Source organism: Pinus tabuliformis, chromosome 2_2 (assembly GCF_031772625.1).
Source record: "Pinus tabuliformis cultivar Carrire ecotype Pingquan chromosome 2_2, CPIR1, whole genome shotgun sequence".
Lineage (NCBI taxonomy): Eukaryota > Viridiplantae > Streptophyta > Pinopsida > Pinales > Pinaceae > Pinus > Pinus tabuliformis.
Window position 1 is genome coordinate 1079105225 of NC_142300.1, and position 16084 is coordinate 1079121308.

The 16084-nt window shown below is 38.8% G+C and overlaps 1 protein-coding gene across 1 annotated transcript in view; it reads right to left on the bottom strand.

The window, feature by feature from the left end:
- LOC149197131 (uncharacterized) overlaps positions 1-16084 on the bottom strand; it is a 195004-nt gene that overhangs the window by 71538 nt on the left and 107382 nt on the right. The window contains exon 3 of the mRNA XM_089405740.1: positions 5976-6215. Within this exon, the coding sequence (XP_089261866.1) occupies positions 5976-6215 (240 nt within the window). The remainder of the gene's footprint in view (positions 1-5975; positions 6216-16084) is intronic.

The following is a 16084-nucleotide window of genomic DNA, read 5'->3' on the forward strand; positions in this document are numbered from 1 at the left end:
ACTCAAGCCCGTGATCAGTTCCTTGCAGCGCTCAACGGGATGGCGCCACTGAGCATGGGTAAGAAGGACGCCCGAGGATGGGGAGCCGCCCCAGGCCTGTACACGGTGGCGCAAGGTTACAAAAGTCTACAGATGCGGCCTCATGTCCCCCCGAATCCAGCAGTTTGGAATGGAATCTGGAACGTTAAAACCACTCCCAAGGTTGACGCCTTTTGCTGGCTGTTATGCCACAGCGCGATTTTAACAACCGACAGACTGCAGAAAAAAGGCTTCCATGGCCCCTCCCGCTGTCATTTATGTTGTGAAAATGAGGAGAGCGCGCAGCACATCATGCTGGACTGTAATTACTCAAAAAAAATATGGCAAGGTCTCCTGAGTTTCTGGGAATCCGATTTTACACTGCCCTTGACTATAACCGATCTCTTTGCAAATTGGAGGAATTATTATCCTGAAACTCTCCCAAAAAACGAAAGATTTAGAGCAGCCTGGCTCTCCCTGCCGAAATTCGCTTGCTGGCAGATCTGGCTCGAGCGTAACAGAAGAGTCTTCAGGGAGGAAAGACTCAATTCACAGGTTATTATCATTAAAACAAAGTGCCTTTGGAAAGAAAGTCTCGGGGATTATCTTCCGGAGCTGAACCTGAATCAGCAGGACTTAGATTGGGGCGCCTCGATGGGCCTTCATTTTTCTGACGAAACTAGGCACCACAAGATTACAAAAGAATGGCAATTCAGGGGAAAGGAGAACGATCTGTCGGACTTGCTTCTCAGGCAATCCAGATCTGCTTTGTTCTTTGATGGAGCAGCGAAAGGCAATCCTGGACTGGCTGGAGCAGGAGGCATTATAAAAAACAAAGAGGGCATAACAGTGGCAAAGTTCGCCTGGGGGTTAGGGCAGTCAACCAGCATGCAAGCTGAAGCCTTGGCACTTCTGCAAGGCCTTAAGCAAGCAAAGGCTATGGATCTCTCAGAAGTCAGCATTATAGGAGATTCTCAAGCCATCATCAAAGTCTTAGTAGCGAACTCCTCTCTTGTAGACATCAGCCTGGCAAGAATCATTTCAAGAATCAGAACCTTGATGAAATCCTTCCGGACTACATCTCTCCTCCATGTTTTGAGAGAAAATAATAAAGATGCTGATATAGAAGCCAACAAGGCAGTTCCTCTTTCCGCTGGCTGTCTCTTGGTAGATGAAATTGAGAGTTGGGACTCCATTCCATAACGTTTGTCATGTTCTTCTGCATATTGCTGAACCAGTTTGTATGTTTATTTAAGTTAGGGAAAATAACAGAGATAATTTCGATAGGATGGAACAAATTCCGCGGGTATCCAGGAGTCGGGATCACTGACCAGCTAGTGGAAGGAAATTTGAAGGGCTACGCCCGACCAAATGTAACCGGTGAAAGGCATTTTGGCCAGAGATCAATATAATTCCATACTCGTTCCTGTTAAAAAAAAAAACTTGTAAATACTAAATTGTAATCCTTATTTTCCCATAGGTTCACCGAAACACCATTCAAGTTTTCAACTTCAAAGCTCAAAATCAAACATGCCAAGGAAATTGGACCCTTTCTAGGAATATGGTGAACCTAATTGCTCTGAATGATAGACTAAACTTGACTTGCAAGTTTTGTGGGCACCATATGTCCGGGGGGGTGTACAGATTTAAGTATCACCTTGCAAAAATCCCTAGATTTGATGTAGGGCCTTGCAAAAATACAAATCCTGAAATCATCCAAAGAGCCATGAAAGCAATGGAAATCTTAAACCATAATAGAGAGACCAAAGAAGAAGTGAAGAGGCAACTAAAAAAGTCAGTTGAACAAGCAAGTGGCACTAGTTCTACTGCAGCATCAACCAATCCGATAGTTGCCTCATAATTTTTTGTTCCTCGAACCACACCTGGTTCAAAGCCATCTATCAGTTCAATGCTAAAAAGAACTAAGAAAGAACAAGCTAACAAGTTGCTGGCAAAATTTCTCCTTTGGAGTGATATTCCTTTCAGCATTGTAAGGAATAATCCATTTTTCCAACCTACTATTGATGCTATTGCAACTATTGGCCCAGGGTACATGATCCCTTCTTATCATGATCTCAGAGGCCGGATTCTTCAAAATGAAAAGCTTCACTGCACCAAAAGATTGGAGGATTTTAGGGCATCATGGGCAAAAACAAGATGCACTGTTATGTCAGATGGTTGCACTGACCAAAAGGGGAGAACCCTTATAAACTTCTTGGTTAGTTGTCCCAAGGGGACTATGTTTATCAAATCTGTTGATGCATCTGCACAAATCAAAGATGCAAGAACTTTATGTGATTTGCTAGATGTGTTTATTTTGGAGGTGGGTGTAGAAAATATTGTTCAAGTCATAACGGACAATGCTGCAAATTATGTTGCTGCTAGCAGGATGTTTATGGATAGGCATCCTACTTTATTTTGAATACCTTGTGCTGCACACTGTATTGATTTGATGTTGGAGGACATAGGGAAAATTCCCTTTGTCAAAGATATTGTTGAGTCATTCAAAAACATTACAAAATTTATATATAACCATACATCTGTGCTTAGCTTGATGAGAAGATTCACCAACAACAAAGAGTTAGTGCGCCCCGCCATTACATGGTTTGCCACCAGTTTCATATCTCTTCAATCCTCTTGAATTCTATGTGGAATGTGAAGAGAATGTTTCTTTCAGAGGAGTGGCGTGCTTTGCCAATGAGCCGCAAACCAGAGGGAGAGACCATATGCAGATTAGTTTCATACCAGGAAGACTTCTGGGCGGGAGGGCAGGAGGTGTGCGCCGTTACTGAACCTTTGGTAAGGGTTCTTCGGATAGTTGATGGTGAGAAGCCCGCAATGGGCTATTTGTATGAGGCCATGGATAGGGCCAAAGAAGCCATTCAGGCCTACTATGATGATAAGAGAGATGAGGGGTTTCAGAGACAACTCCTCCTATGGGGAGTGATTGATGAGCGATGGAACAACACACTCCATTGTCCCATTCATGTTGCTAGGATTTTCCTAAACCCAGTATTTTCTTACGCATGTGGGTTTGTATTTGATGTTGAGATCATGGATGGATTCTTATCCTGTGTCTAGAAGATGATGCGATCTCTAGCAGAATGTACAGAGATCTCTAAAGAAATTGAGACATATAGGATGGCAGGTGGCACATTTGGCTTTGACATGGTTGTGAGTCTTGTGACTAATAGGACGATTAAAATGCCAGGTATTTTTTAGTTTGTAACTTTGTTTCAAATTTCATTGTCTCTTCAAATTCCTTTTTTTTCTTATGTTTATTTAAAATTTTATTTGTCATTTTGTTATAGATGCAGGGTGGAGAATGTATGGTGCCAAGGTACCCCTTCTGCAAAAGCTTGCCATTCGAATCCTCAGCGAAACATGTATCTCCTCAAGATGTGAGTGCAACTGGAGTGTATTTGAAAAAATACACAACGAGAAGCGCAACAGGTTAACACTTAAACATTTAAAATATTACAAATTTCCAAATAAATTTTTGAATTCATTAAACAATATTTTCTTTATAATTATTAATTATTATTTCATGATCTTTGTACAGGTTGGAGTCCCAGCGACTTAATGACATGGTCTACGTCTACTACAATCTTCGATTGTGGGTGAGGCAACTTGAGAGGACACCTGATATGGAGGCCATCTCATTGGATGGGATTGACACCACTGCTGCATGGAGGGTTGAGGCCGAGAGGCCTCTCATGGAGTCTACTGATGATTGGTTAGTGCAAGATGTAGTGGAGGGGGAGGAGGAGGAGGAGTTGGAGCAACAGGAGGAGGAGGTGACACCACTTGCCCGGGCTACCCCTGCCACCAGTAGAGGACGTGGTCTACCTCCTATAGCTCCTACTTCTAGTTCTTCAGCTTCTAGAGCACAACAGACTCCACTGCCAACTCCACCAACACCAGCATCTACATCTAGAGGGAAAGGGAAAGTTGTGGCATTTTCTCGCAAGAGGGGCAGAGGAAATCAATAGTATTAGACTTTAGTTATTTTGTTCATTTTATTGTATATGACATTATGACTCATGAGATACATTATTTTATCTTTTGTTGATATTTTGAGGCTGAGTTGGGACTCAGGAGTCAGGACTTACTATTCAAGACATGATTCACTGTTATGTGTGATTTTAACACTATAAATTATATTAAACATCTTATATATTAGTTCTTTTATCATATTTATGTGTCAATCTGTTTATTTTATGTTGTAGATGGTTTAGATATTAAAAAAAAAAATGAATATTTTTGTACCAAACGATTTTTTCCCGAATATTACGATTTTTTCCAATTTTTTCCTCGCGCCGATATTATCCCGATAACGATTAGTGCAACATTGTTATTAAGTGACCCACTTTAGTCACTTTATTAATTAAAATTTAAAAATCAATTTAATAAAAGAATGTTCACTTTATTAATTAATTAAGTGAACTCCTGAAAAAACATAGGATACTTTTAATGATGATTTCCATAAGTAGACACCCTCATGGAAATACTTGTCTGATCTACAACCACTAGCATTTCTTGATGTATTCTGATTCAAACTCAAGAGATGTATTGGCATTATTTTGGTTATCTGCACTCTTGCTATATAAATGAGAACTTTTCCATATTTGGATTCATGATATATGTTTTTCTTTAAAGTTCGAATATTTTATGTATTTTTTGGTCGATCTGTTTTTTTCTGGTTCTGGTTTGGTTCCAGTTTTAGGGTCGAGCAGTTCAATGACCAATTCAATTCTGATAACATTGGACATAATATCAACACCCTTGAAAGAGAAAGAATAACCACACTCAAATTTGTTCTTTTTTTATAGCTAGAGATATGATGAGGAAACCAAGAGAAGTAAGACTACCTAGTTTTCACCTCGATGAGATTCAAGACTTCTTTATAACATCTCCATTCCATCTTCCTTTCCACACTTGTGCAATTTTATCAAACCATATGTAATTATTGATTAGATCCAAGAGACACACATACCCACACATCAAGCAGGAATATCACTCTTTTCTTTTCTATCACTTGTGATCTTCCAATGAACAAACTTAGTAACCATACTAGGAAGGGTTGTTTGTTTCCAATTTTCTTTCCTTTTCTTCTGGTGTCACTTAGGACTTGAATTGAAGTTTAGAAAGTTTAGAAGCTTTAATTTTAAGCGTTGGGATAGTCTTTGTGCAAAATACAAATTTAGCAACACCTACAAGCAAGGGGCATTGAGTGTTTACTGTTTATGCTGAAAAAGCCGCATGTGGGGAAACCAAAGCAATCATTCCTTTCCCCATATATCTCCAAATGTACAATGTGTCCCTTTATAATATATATAAAGCTAGATGACCATAAACAAAGTATCAAATTAGACATTTGGTTCAACCATCTTCATAACTATCTCTCATAATCTGTCCATGAATCTTCCAACTAATCTTCCCTCCTAATTAGTCTCACTGTCCTAGTTATCTGTTTTGAATGCAGGTATAAATGTATGATCTACTTGTCAGTGCTGGCTTGCTCAAGTGGTAAAGGTGATATGTTAATATAGCCTCCACATGGGTTCAAGTCTTACGAACAACATGATAATTCAGGTGTACTTTGGGCCTTGTGCAATAGCACCATAAACTACAATAATGCTCTCTTTTCAGCCCATTTCCTAGGGAACAGAAAAAAGCAATGTCTTAAGACCTGTTAACATGCAAAAAATCATGTTTGAATAAGAGAATATTTTGCCCATATTAATCTGACCTACTTATAAACATGCTCTCAACCTGGAATAAGGGTTATAGGGGGTACATCATCTGAAACGAAATAACTGAAGGTTGCAATTTTAGACCATAGTAATAGCAACTCAAGCAATCAGTGACAATATTTCACCATAATTACCCAATCCTTCCTGTAAAAATAATGTCTAACCAATTGGCAAAAGTGTAGAAAAGAAACCAGTACATACTTCTCGCGGTCTTCAAGAAATTTCAGAATACTCTTCGGAAGCATTCCATCTTTCTTTGGGTTTTTATGAAACTTTTGATCCTCGGCAGAAGTGGAATTGGAGTTCTGTTTAATTTTATGTTCTTTGGCCAAGCTTGCATCTTCTGCAGTTTCAATCAGTTTTTCTTTTTCTAGCTTTTCCTGCGATAACTCTTTCTTCATTGCTTGTTGCTTTCGCCTTTGCTTTGCTTCTGTAGCTACCCTGAACCAAGTAAAAAACAACACGATATGAAAGCAATCCTGAAAGTAATGAGTAATGGACAATGAAAGAACGAGAACAGTTTATTCAGCCAAAACCCTGCATAAACATTGATACAAATATTAAATGCTTGTTCATCATATCCAAACTCAGAAAGGCAACTACTGTACTTCATCATAGAAAGAAACTACAAAGCAATTAACTAAGACCTAAGCATGAATCTGCTTCCTAAGAGTGTGAGCACCAAGGTGAAAAACAAAACCTACCTATGAAGCCATATATGGGAATATGTAATGGACCAATCGGATATTAGACAAGAAACCCTTAGAGAAGGGACAAAGTCATTCGTCTGTTAAGTCATTATATATTTAAAAAATACAAATGAATGACGATTATAATAAAACAACAGGATCTCTTTTATAATGTTTGAAAATATGAGTCATAATGAATCGACACGACCTTTATGGGACCTAGCTAATAATAATTTATAATAACAACAATGTCACCTGCGTTCATTACATGCAACTCCTCCACACACTTCATCCTTGAAGTGTGATCAAGGACTGATGTCGGAATTCAACTTCTTCCACAAATCAAGAATAGATCATACTCTTTGTTTGCTACAACAAAATTGTAATTCCCGATGAAGAGTGATGAATGAATCACTGAAGCAATCAAACTAATATCATACACCCAATGAGGATCCAAGAAACAAGTAGTGACTGATGCAACTTGCATCTTGAACCTAGGATTCAGCTGGTAATATAAAATATTCAAGAAATGTTGCTTTGATACTTTGTGAACAATCATGGATTTGAAAGACAGCCCAAAAATTGGTTGATGTATGTGGCTCGATCTGATTCCTCTTTTACTGTAATTGTTTGCACTTCAACTTTAGCTTCAACATTTTTTGATAATAGGTTCGTCTTGACTTTCCCCATGGTCATCAATGTTTTCTTCAATATCTTCCTTAACACGTAGTTGTCTTTACCTAATGAAATTTCATTTCTGGTTGAGACACTTGAATGTCTAGGAATTATGCTGTCATATATGGCCTCAAAGTTTTCGCACATCATATAACAACATTGACAGCAAGTGTATGGGCACTTGGTGAGACCGCTTGCTTTTCTCTTTTCAAGTTAAAAAACAAAACAGAGTAACTGTCGTGATATATTTTGCTTCCATCCAAAATCAAGTTCATAGTTGTTAGCATGAGGCAAATACCAAGCCATTCTTATTTTCATTAACACTTTCAAAAAAATGAAAAAATTCAAAGATTACATAGCCACACTCAAGGTCAAACATGAGATGGCATGAAATGCCCCTCACAACAATCTCTAGATGTCTTATTTGTTGCACAGTGTTTTCATTGATGAAAACAAGTGTCATTGATGTCAAAGGGGATGGCTGAGGAAGCAGCAGTGTCATTCATGAATCAGTATGATAGTTTTGATCTCTTGCATACCCTCATCAAGTGAAGACAGAGATTTAAATTTTATTAAGTTTTTTACCAAGTTAGGATGTCCTAATGAATCTAAGAATGGTATGGTTGGATAGTCCTCTCCGATACCTTTCCAATGGTATAGCACACACTAAGAAACTTCTCCAAGATGAGAAGTTATGGTCATTTGAAGATCAGCATTAGTAAACAACGTAAACTAAGGGGCAAAACCCACAAGTGCATTTTTTGGGAAGATCTATGATTCAGTGGTCAAATCTACAAGGAATATCACATAAACTTGCACAAAGATTAAAACAATAAAAAGTTGAACATCTCTACTTATATCCAACGGACCCAACAACCGAATGGAGAATTGGTCGACATGTGACATATCAACTTGTCCGAGCTTTAATGAAGGTTGGCCCTCATTATATCTCAATCTCGTAGCAACACGTGGACCCCTCTATCGGATGACACATGGATTCTCCTACACAGTCAATGGCGACACGGCAGTCTTGACATGTGGCGAAGTTTGGTAGGTCAAACGTGGCAGAAAAGATAATGTGGTGGTTCAAGGACACATGGACCATTCAGTCGGATGACATGTGGACTCTCCTGCATAGTCAGTTGTGACATGGTAATCCTGTTGATGTGGCAAAGTTCGATTAGTGAGAGGAGATGACATGGCAGCAAGTATGTTGTCGCAATGACATGACATGACATGTCATCAAGATGATGTCAACAAGGTGACATGGCTCCACCAGGGAGCACGACATGGCAGGTACAATTGGCACATTTTGATTGGTGAAAATGCTGAAAATGGGTGACATGTGGCACCTCTCACAAGTTGCCATGTGGCATGATGACGTCAACATATACCCATGGACACGTAAGGACTAAGTCACATGGCTTGGTCATGTGGTGAAAGGCCTAAGGAATATTATCCTCAGGTCATGACACAATCACATAGTTGCGAAGTGAAAGGTCATATGAGTCAAAACTTCGGGGGTGTTGGCGTGAGCAATGGCCCCAGGTCGCCCATCATGAGCCCCGGGACCACAAAAATTAGTATATATATGACCGATGGCTCAAAGAATAGTGTGAACGATAAAGAGTAACAAAGACTCTGTGGTAAGCGTAACGATTTGGTTCTCAATTCGGCAGTTGCCTAAATTGTTTCCAATTCGTCGCTAAAGAGAAGTCTTAGTTTCAAACCCCTACAAAGGGCATTGTTCCCACTTTTCAAATATGACATGGTTCCAAGATTTCTGCAATTTAGTTCTATCTTGTCCATGACATGACAGTTTGGTAGTTTATTTCTATCTTCTCCATGACATGACAGTTTGACAGTTTCGTTTCTATTCATGACGTGGTTCCACTCAATTGGATCCTTTGGCACACGCTGTGGAGGTTAAGTTTTGCCAAGTGTGACCTGACACATCAGACTAGTTGTTGAGCTGGGGGGTTTGATTCGTGTATGGCTATGTATATTCCATAGATTGGATGATAATTAGCCAAGGGATCAGATCCCATCATCTTCCCTTTGAAGTTAGCTCTAGCACAAAAAATGTGGCTCGAAAACATAGCACTATAAGCATCATCAAATAGCGCAAATGATATTGGATTTGTGTTTAGTAGTCAAGGTCATAGATTGAGCCCTGACAGTTAAGAGGTCAGAATTTTTTAATTTTTATTTTGCCTACCATTTTATATTATGTCAAACAGATAATAGACCAAAGGTGTACATTTTGTAGACCATTGTTGAGAAGCGGCTATTTTGTAGAACACACCCTAAAAGGGTTATTTTGTTGAACACTTACCTTTAATTTTTGGTTTTATATGGTTTTGGGGATGGGTATTGGGCTCATTTCAAAGCCAATTGGATTCTGGAAGAAGCATAATGATCAGGATTCAATTGTGAATAGTTTTGAAGGCATGAAAAAAGCCTTTATGATGTATTTTTGATGTTCAAAATCAATGTTATGTGTTTTGGGGCTTATGAGCAAGATGTGGGGAGTGTTGTGTATATGGCCAGAGCAGGTTCCAAGAAGAGTTTTAAGTGACCTAATTAATGAAAGGGATGTAACAGGGTATGAACAAGATATGATAGGTTGATAACAACATTATGATAGTAGCAGTATGATCAATTTGAAGACCTATTTTGAAGAGCATGTCGATACAGTCTAAAATATTGTAAAAAGTGGTCCACACGAAGTTGAAGAAAGAGGTGGGTGACTCCACTGAGGTTGGTGCCTCAATCAGGTTGAAGGCTACAACAAGTAGAATCTTGCACACTTTTCGAGGTTGGTGCCTCAATCAAGTTGTAGGCTATTGTAAGTGGTTGGTTTCACCTCTTCAAGGTTGGTGCTTCAATTAGGTTGTAGGCTATTGCAAGTGGTTGGTTGCACAATGTTGCCCACACTTTTTCAATAGTCGAAGAAGCAGAGTACAAGTCAATGGACAATTTTTTTTTGAAGATTAGTGTCATCATTCAGCATCAATTTTTCATTGTAAACCCAAATCCTACAAATTTATTGTAAATGATGCTAGTATGAACGTTTAATTATGTAACAACACCTAGGTAAGCCTATGATTTTGGCAAAGGATTTCATCCTAGGAAGTTTCTTAACCCCATTGAATTATGCGTGTTTCTAAACATAGATAATTGCCAGAGTTTTTCTTCTAGCTTGAACCCCAAAGCTAGGGTGGAATTTGTTGACAAGGTCTTAGGTGAGTCCTAGTGTTATATCGAGTCATTTGTAAAAGTGTGTTTGGGAATAATTTAAGCACATTTGGCTAAATTATTTTACTACGAACACACTTGGTCTATACTAGATCATATTCCGTTGCAGAATTGGGTACATTATTAAGGGTCTATGTCTAAAGGTGCTTCCCTTTCAAGGGTTGAAGTAATTGTAATATCTTCATGTAAATATATTTTGGTGCATGGTATTGTAATATCTTCATGTAAAAATATTTTGGTGCATGGTACGTCATATTTAGACACCATGGCTGAAATATTTGAGGGTGGAAACATTATTAATCCCCTCTAATGTCAATTAATTAATTTTCTGTTTAAATTAAATTAAAATCCTAAGATAGACAATTAATTTTAAGTCAAAAAATAATTATAGAGAAAACAAAATTTTCTCCAAGTGGAAAAACAAATTTGGAAAAAAGTGGTCATTCCCAAGGAAGAATTAAATTGACAAACCCAATTCCAAGGAAAAAAATCAAATGAAATTCTTTCGGGCCAGAAAAGAATTATTTTTCAACAAAATTAAACTTTTTGGGTCCATTTAGTTGAAGAAATTTCATGAGTCCAAAAGAAGTCAAAATTTTAAAGGCCTTTATCAAGGAAAAAATCATTTTTTTTTTTTAAATTGAGCTTATGTACCAAAGTGTGTGACACCCTCCTCCCACATCAACCCAAGTAACCGGCCAACTTGGGTAAACCTGTGACGAAGAGTTACTATGATATGATTCAACTCCCTATGTGTCAGTTAAGGAAGTGGAACCGACAGAACACAACAACACATACCTTCCAAACCCACTACAGAACCCCTAGGAGCCATCCAAACCTTCCAGGTGACTAGCCCCTACGACAAACTAACTTTTTACGCATTAATCCCCCAGATGCTCCCATGACATGGGCATGAGTGCCACTGGGACCCTCCAGTCGCACCCACAGCATGGGTATGCCTGCGACTGGGGACTTTCCCAAGCAGTTTTGTGCCTACGACTCTGAATTATGTGCCACATTTCAGCTCAAGGCTCATGCCACTGCCCAGAACTCCATGACACCTCCAGAAATGAAAGATAGCATTGGAATAATGATACAAATGTAATTACTTGAACAAGGACTTAATTGGACCCCTACTAGCCATGACAAGCATTTCGTCAAACATGTCACAAATATGCATTCTACAAGTTTAAACCACAGATTTGAGCATAGGGGTCTCATACTTATTTGAGAATCACTAACAAGCATTGAAGCCCCATCACAATAGCTACATTACCATCTATTAAGCCATACATTCATTGTACATTCAGTGATTAACCAAAAAATGATGAGAGCCATACATTTTCATTGCCATAAAACTCATTCATAACCAGCATATAACCAACAGAAATATTACGGATATAACAGCCAAGGACTTAATTGGACCCCTACTAGCCATGAAAAGCATTTCGTCAAACATGTCACAAATATGCATTCTACAAGTTTAAACAACAAATTTGAGCATAGGGGTCTCATACTTATCTGAGAATCACTAACAAGCATTGAAGCCCCATCACAATAGCTACATTACCATCTATTAAGCCATACATTCAGTGATTAACCAAAACATGATGAAAGCCATACATTTTCACTGCCATAAAACTCATTCATAACCATCATATAAACAATAGAAATATTAGGGATATAACAGCCATATAAGCCACATATAAACAAGTATATTTACCCATAAAAATACCAGGGAGAAATAGAGCTCTTATTGTTGATTGCATAGGCCGACCAAGTATGGGACTTCCACGAACCACCCAACTATAGACTACACTCAACCAAATCTCTCTTTCAGCCAGTCACCCCCGTGCCATATTCCAAGCATGAATGTGGGATCTCATAAAACACATCAATCAAAACCATCCAGGGCTTCCAAAGGATAAAGCACCTCAACCCTCAATTAGTGATTCCACCTCACGGTCAGACATCACTAACCATCACCAAATTGGTCTCTACCCAAGTTGTCCAGGGCTCCAGAGCGTTTGTTCAAACCAGGGCTTCCAGGACTAGTAATGCAACCCAAAATTGTTGTCGAGCTTCCAGAGCATTTGCCCAACCAGGGCTTCCAGGACTAGTAACTCAACCCACCAAGAGCTTCCAGAGCGTTTGTCCGACCAAGGCTTCCAGGACTTGTAACTCAACCATTCATAGAACATGAATTCAAAGGAGACCTTGAGGTACTGACTTCACTCCTTCAATCCTACTGCAAGAACATTGTCTAACCAATAGATCTTCTTGCACTGATGAAGTCAATAAACCAAAACTTGATTATAGAATAAAAGATACTTACTTGATACGTGAAGACAGGATCTTCAACTTGATCATGTTGGGTGTAAATATATTGATGCTTCCTCCAGATAGGATCCTTGCTGAAGCTTATCTTCAAACCTTCAAAATGATTGTCCTGAATATCTGATCCTTGCAACATCGATTTGAGGTTGATTGCCATGATGTAGAGATCCATCAATAGGTGCTATTATGGTTGTGGCAACGAACACCTTCATTCTTTATTGAGCACTATCCATACAAGTCATGTTGTAGATGATCTGCTTCTTTGCATGGGAATCTGGATTGTTCTTTGAAAAGATCAATCACTGCAATGTTGAGATCATGCCAAGGCTGTTGCTATAGACCAGACTTTGACTTCAAACCTCCAAAACCCTTGTTGTGGATGACTATAGATGTGGACTGCTTCTTGGATTCTCCTTGATCAGCCATCCTTGTGTTTTCCATACTGCTGTTGTAGATTAACCCTTTGATCTAGGGTTTGATCAAGGTATAGCTTTTTAGTTTGCTATGCTTGCATGTCCCTTTTTCTGCCCTTCCTTAACTGTCGAACCAATCCCTCTGATACCATGTTGAAGAATCTTAGGGCATGCATATTAAGGTGATTCTTCTTTGACATGATAACAATTTGTGAAGCATTTATACAATTTATCTTAGCTTAGTATTCTATTCATTATTAGAATGTGTGTTTACTTCATCAAACTGCTACCAAAACAAAAAGAGACAAGAACACAAATGTTTGGCTCTCTTCTAGGGCCAAAACCTCTCCCACTTGGAGAGGAAAACCCATGGTAAATTCTTCTTATAGAAATTTCATTGACGGATACCAAGACCATGACCCATGACTCAATCTGCCTCTCCAAGACCAAGCCATCAATCCTCTTCGTGTCACTGCTGAGATCACTATCTTCGCTGCACCACGGAGGTCATCACCATCGTGATCTTCATCACTGCTGCAACACCATGATCTTCATCACTGTTGCATCATAGTTTTACTACTGCTGCACTTTATCTGAGATCATTGTTGTACCTTGACATCATGAGACCACAAAGATACAAAATCATGATCCATATCTATTATTATTACAGTTCTGTCAAGATCTAGACTATGATCTTTGTTGCTGCTCCTTGTAGCTCATCAAGACTACATTATGTTAGATCCGAATACTGTAATACCTAGTGAGACCATATGTCTCTCATCTTATTTATCACTGAAATCACTATTGTTTGTTGTCTAGTTTTCTACAGGAGTACCAACGAATGCCATCATGTGAGATCAATTTATCATAGGTATGCCGAGAATGTCCAACATCTTTAGGATCAAGTGTGATTTCCACAAAACCAAGACTGTAATCAATACGCAGTCCTGTCCATCTGAGATCGAGATAAGAGATAACACTGACCTTAAGTTAATGTGTGGTTCTTCATGCATCCGAGGTATTGCTTGACTGCTCCTAATCCCCAATCGAGGAGCAGTCAAGCCCTAAAACAGAAACCCTTGTCTACGGTTTCTCCACCCAAACACCTGCTCCATGACTACGGCTACTTGTCCCTTGATTACAGCTTCCTTACCTCATTGACTGCGGCTTACTGTGGCTCCTCTTACCCATGAATGTGGCTCCCCTCTCTTCATGACTGCGGCTTCCTTACTGCGGCTCATCAAAGGCATCCGAAATTTGTTGTGTCATTTTCGCTGACCCCTCCTGGGTATTTATAGTAATGAGCCACATATAATTGATCCAACATATGTTCATGAACCAACGTGACAATTTGTTGCAAGCTGACATGACAATTATATATGTAATTCATTTGTTTGGAGTCGACATGATTATTTCCTTATCACTTTGTTTGCAGACTTTGGAAGGCTTGTTTTGAGGCATTGATCTTGGTCTTGGAAGGTTATTACACAACTTGGAAGACTTGTACATATTTACATGAACTCATAAAGAGTTTCTATACACATGACATGACTCTTTGACATTTACATAAATCCTAAAGACATCAAGAAGAAGTCTTTTATCTAGAGACACTTCTTGCTCATGAAACCCATGTAGCAAGATTACAAAAATAAATTATTTCCTTTTATTACATCAAATACAAAGATCATGTCATTATGAAGACCAAACCTAGTTACACTTTCTTCAACACATAAAAAATAACAATGGAAAGACGGGTATTTTGGGTGTGGGAAAAACAAATTGTCTCATCTCTTAAAATTTTGATTTAAGACAGATGGGGTCTACCTGCAAATCTTTATTGTCTTTAATTTGCAGGGAAAGTCTTGATAGATCCCCTGCCTCTGAAGGATTACAGTATCGTTAAAAATTCATCAATAATCTTGAATCTCATACTTTGTGGGGGTGCAAATAATGCCAGGACCTCAAATGGCCCCTCAATATCTTCCAAGAATGTTGTACAAGGGAGGTCCATTGCAACAAAAGGGAAAGACATATCTCACACATAACAAACCAATATTTTCCCTTTGGTCCATATATTTTTTACCAAGTGGAACAAGCTCCTTCATTGGAGGTAAAAAAAACTCACAGGTATCCCAGTTATTTACTACACTAGAGACAAAAGCCATCATCTACAGATTTAATGGCTTCTGGCCAAAACCTGAAGCACTCCATCAGTGGATTTTTACTTCTTGGGCAACAAATTGTGACGTTTACCTTTGTTCCAAAGGATTTTTTTGTGGTTCGATTTGACCCTCAAAAAGAATTGGATTTCGTTCTAAATGAAGGACCATGGTTTTGGGGCAATGTCAGGTTATCAATTTCACCATGGTTTCCTGGTTTTGATGCAACAACCATGGTGGTTTCTTCAATTCTAGTATGGGTAAGGCTTCCAAATCTTTCCCTTCCTTTCTGGCACCACCAAGTTCTTGAAGACATTGGGAATAAACTTGGAAAATTTAAAAAATGGACATGGAGAGAATATAAAAAGGAATATTCACTTTCGCTAGGATTTGTGTGGAGATGGATCTTAGCAAAGGATTACCATACCACATCATCTTGAAACATAACAACTTTCAGTGGACTCAAATTTTGGATTATGAGAACACGACCTTTAGATGTCGTGTGTGCTTTCAAATAGGTCATCTTTCGAACACTTACGCTCAAGCGAAGAAAATTCCAAAAAAAGAAAAAGAAGCAGTCAAACAGACCAAAAGGATAGCAGTTTAATGACTCTCTACATTCGAAAGATGAGGAGGAGGAAAATTGAGCGTCACAACCTGAACAATCTGAGGAAGAATTGGAAGGTGAGGCTACAGCTAAAGATGTTTCTATCTCTCTTTCCCCATCGGGTCTGGATATAGAAACCCAGATGCCTTCGGCTGGCCTAGGAGGCACCAAA